The following is a 10,235-nucleotide window of genomic DNA, read 5'->3' on the forward strand; positions in this document are numbered from 1 at the left end:
GACCTGAACCGATCTTAGCTGTTATTACATGGAATGAGTATGGTACAGGTATTGAGTTACCCGACAACTGTTTTAAAAGAAGCTTTGGCTGAGATATCGATACCTTATTCTTGTAATGGCGTACCCTGCTTTTAGATTACCAATAAATGGCACTGAACCATGTCTGGAGCTAACAAAAGTGTTTTGTTATAATCCTCTTTTAATTTTACTCCCTTTTTAAAATTTCAATTATTTATTGAAATGACTAAAAGTAGTTTTTAAATCTGTGCCTGCTTTATGTCTACATCTGAGCATGTCCACAGAGGAAAAGGACTAGGCAATGAGTGCCACAGCTCACATGGTACTCATGACTCTGACTCACACCCTCTGTGTAACACCGTGCCGTTTTCCTGGATTTTGACAGGTACGCTGGACGGCAAAACCATGTGCCAGCCAGTCAACCAGTTACTTACCCAGGCAGCCAGCAAGTCCGCCAACTGGCCTGTCGTAGCACTGGTGTGGTTCTTTGTCACTCAGTCACAGCTCCAACGGGGGACAGGTTGGGAAATGAGGCCTAATGTTGTTGAAATACTCCAGAGGAAAGCATATTTCATTGGCTGAAATTGAAACACCTAATTTTTCATAGCTCCTGACTAATTTTGATTTCCTTTTAACATTTTCCTGGTGGCCTGTGCGTTTTAATAAAAAAGTTATTGACTTAAAGGACCACTGTGAGGTCAGAGACAGCCTATTCAATGAGGCACTGAAGTTCAAGCCAAAGACCTGATTTCTAAAATTATGACTCAGGACCTGAAATGGGTTCTGGGCCCACTTCTGGTGGGTCTCCACATTATAAGAACAGTATGCTTTAATGAGTTTTGCTCCCCAGGCTACGGACTCTGTTGGTAACATGGATTCTGCACTCTAACAGTAAAATACATTCTGGTAGTTGCCTATGCATACTGCTTTTATGTTATATGTGTTTCGTGTTCTATGTTTTAATCTTGTCATTTTTTGCTCTGCTGAAGCTGCAGGTGTTATTTTTTACCTCTTGGAAGCTTTTGTTTCCTTCATAGCCTGTGGTAACAGTGAAAAGCTGCCTGCCATAAAGCTGTTTACCATGTTGCAGCAAGAAACACTGACCGTGCCAGCTGCTTAATGAAATCCGATGAGTGCCTGGCTGTCTTCACATCCAGCATTCCCAAAACACCCTAATGAGAGTTTCTGCTTCTCATTTAATTTCAAGATCCAAGTTGCTGTTTGCAAAGAATTGGGCATAATATAATAAAAACAGGTGCATAATTAAAGTTTTAGTGGACCACATGCACATGACAGCTCCCCTTAAACACTATAAACACTCAAATAAGCCAACAAACTTTCATCCCTTGCCAGTCCTCTCATTGAAGTGGCTTTGCAGGCACATTTGCTCTGCATGTGGGGACATTGTTGTTGCCGGGTCCCCTTCACTTTCTTTTGTTCAGCTGCACTATCTGACTAACCTACACATATACATACAGATTAAAAAAAAAAAAACCCATAAGAAATCGATTTGATTGATGTCTTGTTGTATAGCATGCAACAGTAGTGATTTCTTAATAGCAGAAAAGTATGACATTGCTTGGTTCACTCTGGTGCCAAATGCACCACATGCGGCCAGGGAATTTAAAATGTATATTTGTGCTGTCAAGGTAAACTCATTGACCCTGTCAGGGTTGGACTTTCTTTTTCTCTCTCTGCCTTTGTTTTTCCTGTACTATTCCATCTCTCTTTATCAAACTCGCTCTTGCCTTCTGTCTCACAGTAGAGACAGCAGGCGGTTAGGAGCTCTGGGTCTGCCTGTGTGCAGCTAAGAGCTCATGTCACCCAGCCGAACCACCCAGAAGCAGAAGAAAGGGAAAGATAAAGAGACTGAGAGAGAACGAGAGGGAGTATAGCAGAGGAGTTAAACGATTGCAGAGCTGCTGAGCGGAGAGAGACTCTGTGACATATTCTACACTCTGAACTGGGACCAGACCAAAATGGATGTGTGATTAAGTGAACTGTGATGCTCGTTCCTGACATGCTGCAGCCATCCCTGGAATTAGTCACAGTTCTATTTTCACCGAAAGCTCCACTCATAGGGCAGCGCCTCTTTGCTTCCATGACAATATGTAGTCAAGTTAGCGTATGTGCATGCACACACACCCAAAAACTAGATGTGTTTCTAGGCCGGGGGCACTGCCAGTCCTCAACAACCCAACAGCTTCCTACAACACAGTGGAGGAAAGCAGGAGTGCAACCAAGGAGGCTTGTTTTGCTGCATTTAGTTCATGCTCCCAAGGTGTTTTTCAAGTGAATGGAGGTTCCTGAGGATGCAGAGGGAGGGACAGGAATAGAGAGAGAGAGAAATAAGGGATAAGGATCAGTAGTCACCCTCTGTGCTGTGTGTATTGCCATTTCCTGTTTGCTGGATGTAAATGTGCATTAAAGAATCCTTCCTTATGTTGTTGGTAATATGATGAATAGTGTGGTAAGAAATGACAAGTCAAATACATCGTGTGTGTGTGTTTGTACATGTGCGTGTGTGTGTCAGATGATAAATGAGAGCATGGTCCGCTGAGGTTCTGATGGACAGGGGCCTGGAGGACTGCATCGGACTGTGCTGTTACCTCATCCCCCTGAACGCTCAACTCATCAGCTTGTCATACGCACAGACTCACACAAACTCTCTCCCTCCACACTCTTGGAGACAGATGAAATGTTAAATGCGTAGAGATTCTTTTCAGGGTCAGGTTTCTGGGCTGAACATCTTTTCACATAAATCATCATCACAGTTTTGACGGAGGGGAGGGAAGGGTCGGCAAACTAAACCTACCTGCCAAGTAACTAAGGAAAGCTTGGCTCACACTTGGTACTTCTTCAATTTACTGTTGGAATGTAGTTCTACTTATTTGGCCCTTTGTGCTATCAATGAGCTGTTTTATATTGCGATGTGATATTGATGGATTTGTGGAAGTTGTGAACCATTTGTTTCCACCGGTGTCTGTTTCATTCAGTGAACATTAGCGTTTATGTGCAGTTCTCTATTCTTTCATTTAATGTCGTTTTGTCCTGACTGTCTTTGTGCCTTCCTTACCCTATGTACTGCCTTTGGTCTAACCCTACGTTTCCTGTCCCTTCTCTTGCAGGAGCATAAGGTCTTCAGTCCCTACCACAGAGTGTATTTTTGAACTTCCCCACTTTACTATACAGGCCACAAGGGCCCAGACACTTCTGCTCCAAGCAATCTGTCAGAGCTGGACCCACAGCATGGTCAATGGTGCCCCACTGACACTCAGTGAAAGTCTGTTCAATGACGTCTACAAAACTCCAGGTAAGTTAACTGAGGTCACCTGTTTGTTGACAGAAAATCCATTGTCCACAACAGTTCATTTTCATGACTTTCTGATATCTGATCAAGCTACTAATGTGGCTCTTTTTCTGTTGGTCTTTGAGTAGGTGCAGCATAGCGATTGTAGGGTGAGGCCTGTCTTCCAGCAAACTCAAATAGTGATAAATGACCCTGCAGACCTTTGCACTGACATTGTGTGAAGAGGAAGGGGCCAGGTTTATCATAGAGGAGGAAGGGCATATGTTTGTAATTGCTCAGCGTGGCAATAGTTTCAGTATGTGTTTTTCATTTTTTTTCATAATGTAGTTGCTACTCTAGGGTAGCAATTATAATTCTGCCATGGCAACTCAGTCACTTGGCACAATAAAAAACAGCAAAGATTTATTCTGTCCTTTAATGGCTCTATAGTCATAGAACAAAGAACAAACAGGCTCATCTGGTCTCTTTTAGGCTATTGTACTAGCTGTTAATGCATTCATTATTGTATTTGATTTATTCAAATCTCCTTTTCCTCATAAAGTACATTTGGTGCCCTTTGTTTGTTTAGTTCTGTATAAAAGAAAGCTCGTTTCTTTGTACCAGTAAAATGTTAGGAGAGATATATGGAACTGGATAGAGCTAAAAGTGATTTGAGTCTTATGAAAAGTTTAACAGTTATTTCTGAGAGCTCCGCCCGTGTGCCAAACTATCATTCATGGAAAACAAGTCAACCTGATAGTAGCTAGTGAGCTATGGGCAAATTGGCTGCAGACCCTATGCCATGGGTCCAAACACATATCCAAAACTTGAGATCTCCAAATATACAAGTTCACGTGAGACACGTAAAGATCAACTTGTCTTGTGCCCAGTGTGGGGTACTGGACCTGCAGCCGAGGGCAAATTAAGTCTGAAACGCTTCATGTCGTCTAGATGCCTTAACGGTCAAATAATAAATTTTGCCCCTTGTTAAAGAAAGGGAGGGGAGCCTGAATTCAATAAAACAGTAGCGTTTCTCATGACGGTAGCATCTGGACAGTCCTCTGGAGGGCCTGGGATTTTCCAACTCATTAGGATCATGTTGTTTGGTATGCCGTCAACATTCTCCCTCAGCCAAGCCAGCCAAGCTACCTTTTTCACCGTTGTGTAGCCGCCAAAATTTATGAAACTGGTCTCCCGTGGAGTGAAGTCAAATATTCCTCTCCCCTCATTCTGCCTTTCTCTTGGAACAGGACTTGAATAGCGACATGGAGAAACATTTGCACATCTGGTCCATGTGCTGGCAGGTTAGAAAAAGAGCAGTGGGGGAAAGAGTTTGGACTTAGAAGGCAAACGAGTGAAGGGGAATAGGTGATGTGTTGTGTAAGTATATGGTTGGTGGGAAAAATACTCAGCAATAATTCCTATGATATAACCAAAGATGTCTAGTTCTGTATCTGCTTTTGAAATTGTGGTCACAGTCTTAGCCCTTAAGGAACATGTTAGCTGTCCCAGTCCCTCTCACTGAATGCTGTGACAGTTTAAGTCTGGAGACAAAATGGACAAAGAAGAGATGAAAGAAGAAATGAAGAAAAGAGTATAGTGAATAAAATGTTGTATAAACAGTTGTGAACTTTATTTGCTGCAGTGCATCTGCCTTATAATGTGCAACCTTGTGGAAGAGTTTTGGTTCTTGTGGGAACTGTGGTTGTGTCCACACTGTAATGTCATGATGGGACCTTGCCAGTTGTTTGCTGCTGGTTACTTCCCACATGGGTCTCAGTTCCTCTCTGCTCTTAACTAAGACAAACCTGGTATAGTTTCTACAAATATCTTAGTATCATGAAAAGCTCATTACATGCTTAAAGCTATCTAATGACAACAATGGGCACTGTGCAGTTAAACTACGCTGAAACGTGGCCACTTATGTGGTCCTCTGTTCGGTAGAAAAGCAAAGTGTTTGCAATGGTAGCAGTGGCTGCATTTTCCTCCAGTGTGACTTGCCAGTGTGAGTGGCTGCAGCCGTTTGTGGTAAAAGTGGCAGGTCTGTTATAGCGCTCATAAGGCTCACATCTGATTCCAGATTTAAATCCTGTGTTTGTTCTTGTGTCACCAGCTAGCAATCATCACACTATTGGCTGGACAACAATGACACACTCAAACGCTGAGGTTAAATTCTGAGCATGGCAGACAAAAGCTGTTCATGTTGGACATGTGCTTTTTCGATCTTTTTGGAATTTGTCCTCCCCTCTATCCGTTTGATGTTGCAGGATTTTTCAATCGTGGAAGGTGTTTCATATTGAAGGTTAGCTGATAACACATATGGTCAGTGTCCTTCGTGGGAGGGAGCTATTTGGGTATGAGATTTCATTCCCTGTCCAAAGGAAATTCCACAATTTAGCAACGGGCAAACTCAACAGCTTTAGTTTTAATCTCAAGGTACTGACAGACTGTAAAATATTCTTCAAAATATTTAAAGCAACATTCAGAGACTTAAATTCATTGCAGCTGACTGGAACACAGCCGCTAGGACTTGTAATACTTTGAGTTACTGTGGTGCTCAGTGGCAACTACAGGAGCAACACAGTGCTCAGCAAATGCTGTGTAGCATGTGTTTCTCAAGCCCAGAGATGAGTGAAATCAGAAAACAAACCGTAAAATCCTATTTTCCTTGAGAGTCAGACTTTGTCAGTCATTGCCTACTGCGTGACTGGTTAGTTTGTCACACAGCTGTCTGCAGTGTTGATTTCCAGTGCTGATGTAGTGAGTGTGGTTCAGACATTAGTAGAGTTTTCTGGGGTGACACACAAGTCCAGCAGTCTCTTTTGCATTCCAGTGAAGCCCACACTAGTGTTGTATTTTATTGGTGATCCCTTTGTGTCTCTTTGTTGTCTGGTGAAAATGGAGAAGTAACATATCAGGAAATATACTGTGTGGGTGTGCTTTTGTGTGTGTTTGAGCACATATACAGTACACACAGGGATGCCCTCAGCCTGGTCATGCCCAAGGACATTAAAATACACTATATTTTTCACCTCTTCACAGTCTCCATTGCTCTCATTTTTGCGTTAAACCTCATTCTCTTTCCAGCTTGTGCTTTGTCGTCCTGCCTTTGTGTCTTTTCTGTGCAAATTTTTGCTGCCAACTTTTATTTTCCTTCCAGTTTTGTGTCTTTTGCATTTGCCACTTCTCTCATTTTGTGGATGAATTCATTGTCTCACACATCTCATTTTTCTTCTTCTGATCCTAAAATTTATTTTCTTTTTCCTCCTCTGCTGCTGTGACTCTCAGCGGCCAGCATGTCTTATACATTTTCTTTGTTTATGCTTCCAGGATGCTTTTGTGGTTTGCAGTAGCAGCCAAAGGAGTAGCAGCAGTAATAGTAGTAGAACAGAGCCAGTAATTCCTGTCTACCACTGCTTCTAGCCACTACTAACCTCAGATTCAGCGACACACTGACCACAGTGACCTCCCACACATTACTTGAGCCTGCATGCATTTGTGTGCGAGTGTGCTGTGCAGAGTACGGCGAGTATGTGTCTGATTTTATGACTGGGAAATTGCAAGCTACACAGATCTTGACAGTGATATCTAAAAAAGTCATATAGCAAGAGCATTGATAAAATAATAGATTGCTTTACATTGCCATGAGGGCACTAAATCTCTGTGTTTTCTTAGTGTAGTTGTCGTCTTTTCCATGTTGATGATAACTTTATTGTATTATATCTGTTTAAACCAAAGAATCACAGAGAGTGTTTACACCTGAGTAATAAATAGTTAAAATATATTCCACTATACGACAACTCCTTTGTCCTTGGATTCTGAATATTGATTCAAAGTATTGTGAATATGACTTTGTCCACTGTCTATATAGTTGTATTTGTGTGTACCTGTCCACTTTCCTGCTTACATACATCACTGTGTGTATTAAGCAGAAAATTGGAAGACATTTTTGTGTCAGTGTGACGGTGACATAACAGAAAAACCCTTCAGATGACAAATAGACCAGCTGAGATGCTCCAGACTGGGAGTAGCTTGAGATAGCTCATTATAAAAGATGGATGATTTTCCCTGCCCATTCATTTTAAACAATGGCAGTGGTACAAATACTACACAACTTGTTTTTCCCTGCTCATGATATTTCCCTGTAAGTGAACTGCAGTGAGTAGTATTCAGTAGAAATGCAGGCCAATGTTATTAACTGTTTACATTCTAAACTCTTGGCCTGCAGAGAAAAAAAGTTAAGCATAGTTTTGGTCCCCGCATTGCTCGCCAAGGTTTGTGTCGTTTGAAAGGCTGCATTTGAAAGACGAAGGATCAAGGTATTTTAAATTAGCATAAAATTGGCATTTCCACTAGTGATGTGTTCAGCTTTAATGTAGCTACCACAGCTGGTTTTCTGGCCACAGAGCTCTGTGGTGGTCTGGACTAGGACGAGAAGAGGGGGGCCTGGTAGAAGTTGGTTGGTGGTGGTCACCAGCCGTGCTCTAGATGATTGCTGGGTGATATATGAGCTGTGACATAGCTTTAGCATGACAGATATAGGGGAGAAAGAACAGAGGAAGAGGAAGAGAGAGTGAACGATATAATGAGCAGAATGAAAAATGAAAGAGAAAGGGAATATAAAGGTTGAAGGGAAAAGTTACACAAAGAAGGAAATAAAGAGACTGAGAGTGTGAGGCCGACCTCAGTGCCCAGAATTACAACTGGCCATTGGTTTGCTTTATTAAGCCCAGCTCTGACACCTAATTGAGTGTCAGGTTAGGCACATGTGGAAAAAGAAGTGCATATGCAGATAAATGCCCACTTCCATCTTTAGTGGATCGTATGTGTACTTCTGAACTCGCACCATATGATCCCATTTAAGGCAAATGATGGCAAGAATGTTTGGATACAGCAAGCCCATGCTCTCATTGCATAGCAACTAGAAGCATGTAGATGATAGTAGTAGGGGACTTGTGCTCTCGCTCAGAGCCATATCATTATTAAAACAAATCCTTTGTTTTTAGTTCCCCCTGCACTTACCAAGTGCAGAGGGGGAAGTGTGGGGAGTTTTGGACAGAAAAATGAGTGTTTTCTTTTAAAAAAAAAAAGCCTCAAACGTATTCAAGTTCACAGTAGGAGACTTATTTGTACTTTTCCACACACTGATATTTCCCATTGCTTGGAAACAAATGTGATCTCTTCGACCATGTCAACAATAGTTGTTACGCATTTTTGCACAGCATGAAAAAGGCTGCTCCTGTCATGGCCAGCAGTTCACATCCCTGTGATCTAAACGCCTTCAGGAGTATGAGCCTGACGCAAATCCCCCTGTGACGCTGTGGCCCAATAAGTATCGGTAATGGCTCTGTTTTATTGGAGGGGAAAAAGTGTCCATTTTAATATCACTCTGTCACCTCAGTAATCTGATCCCTGGTAAGTTGTCTGTTTATCGTCTTAGAATTTACCCATCTACCTATCCTCCTTCCTTTTCACGCTCCTCTGTATTTTGCTCTTGTTGGATATTGATGCAGCTTTTGGTGGCATAGTCCTGGCCGTGAGACTAAACAGTGGAGCTTACAATCCACTTAGTTTTTCACTGTTTTCCCGTGCACAACCTTAATGTTCCTCATCTACTAATCAAGACATGCTGGAAGAACTTGCAGCTTTTACCCTGTCATATAATGAGCCTATACACTTAGCTCATGGAGATTGTTTTGATAGTCCCTTTCATTGTTCTACAGTGAAAGTGAAAGAAGGAAGGACAAGAGCTTTTTTTTAATGGTCTATGGTTGTCACAAATGTCAGTAAAGAGATGAGAAGCTAAATGAAAACCCTAAGATGTCTGTTTCAGCGTTCCCTGGCCCCTCACTCAAGTATCCATTCTTCTTTGAAGAGGTAACTTATTGGTTTGAGAGAAATTTCTGCCTGTCTACTTGTCTGCTTCACGGATTGACATCAGGACAGGAAGAAAGCAGTAGGGAAAAGAAAGAAAGAGGGCTTTTTCATCCATATGCAACCTTATTTCTGACATTAAAAACACGTTGTGTCAGCATCAGAGAAACGATAAATAAATCTTGGATGGAACTTGAGACGGTTCTTGTCAATGAAAACTTCAATGAGCTACAGACTGCCCTCGCTCGACTCCTGGCAGATTGTGATGATGTTTTAAGTCAATCCAGACTCGGGCCTTCCCTGCTTTTCTTTTGTCTCTCCGTTCATTCTCAGTTACTTGCTTCAGTCTTGAGCTAATGAGAGAAGCCAGTGGAGTCGATGCAAAACAGAAGTCTGTTGTGCCGTCCCACAATTAGACATTAGATTACATGGAAATTTATATGGTTAATGGGATGAGTGGAACATGAAGGGCCTGAGGTCTGCTCTTCCATCGTAGAACATCTCAAGTCAACTTTCATCAAACAACTGCTTTACGCACGCACGCACGCACGCACGCACGCACGCACGCACGCACGCACGCACGCACGCACGCACGCACGCACGCACGCACGCACGCACGCACGCACATCTCCCTGTCAGAGCTGGGTTAGTGACTTCAGACACTCATCGGGGGACATCAGACTTGTCATTTCTCACCATGATTCTTCATTCATCATTCTTCTTTTACGTACACTGTACACTAGGCTTCTGGCGAAAGAAATCTAAAAGAAATCAGAAGTTAACTGAAAGTATGCCAAGGATTTCTCCCTCCAGTTTGTTTGAATAGTAGCCCACTTTTGTGTCATGGGAAATAAGATGTGATTCCAGGCTTGTTGGAGAACATGGATAATCCCAATACAGGATCTGGAAGCCTGAGTTTTCACATCCAACTTAATATTTTTCTCCTCTGATATGAATCATGGATGCTTTCTCAGAGGCATCATTCCACTTCCCGCTAAATCCAGTGTACCATCGGCAAAATGTAGCACTTAAATGGCTTGTTGACCTAAAGGTC

General features: G+C 42.3%; 1 protein-coding gene across 1 annotated transcript in view; it reads left to right on the forward strand.

Moving 5' to 3' along the window:
* LOC110951154 (intermembrane lipid transfer protein VPS13B) overlaps window positions 1-3,302 on the forward strand; it is a 75,932-nt gene extending 72,630 nt beyond the window's left edge. Inside the window, exon 16 of the mRNA XM_051956823.1 lies at window positions 3,147-3,302. Coding sequence (XP_051812783.1) covers window positions 3,147-3,188 — 42 coding nt within the window. The 3' untranslated portion in view covers window positions 3,189-3,302. The remainder of the gene's footprint in view (window positions 1-3,146) is intronic.
* Window positions 3,303-10,235: the final 6,933 nt, after the last annotated feature.

Source organism: Acanthochromis polyacanthus, chromosome 12 (genome assembly GCF_021347895.1).
Source record: "Acanthochromis polyacanthus isolate Apoly-LR-REF ecotype Palm Island chromosome 12, KAUST_Apoly_ChrSc, whole genome shotgun sequence".
Lineage (NCBI taxonomy): Eukaryota > Metazoa > Chordata > Actinopteri > Pomacentridae > Acanthochromis > Acanthochromis polyacanthus.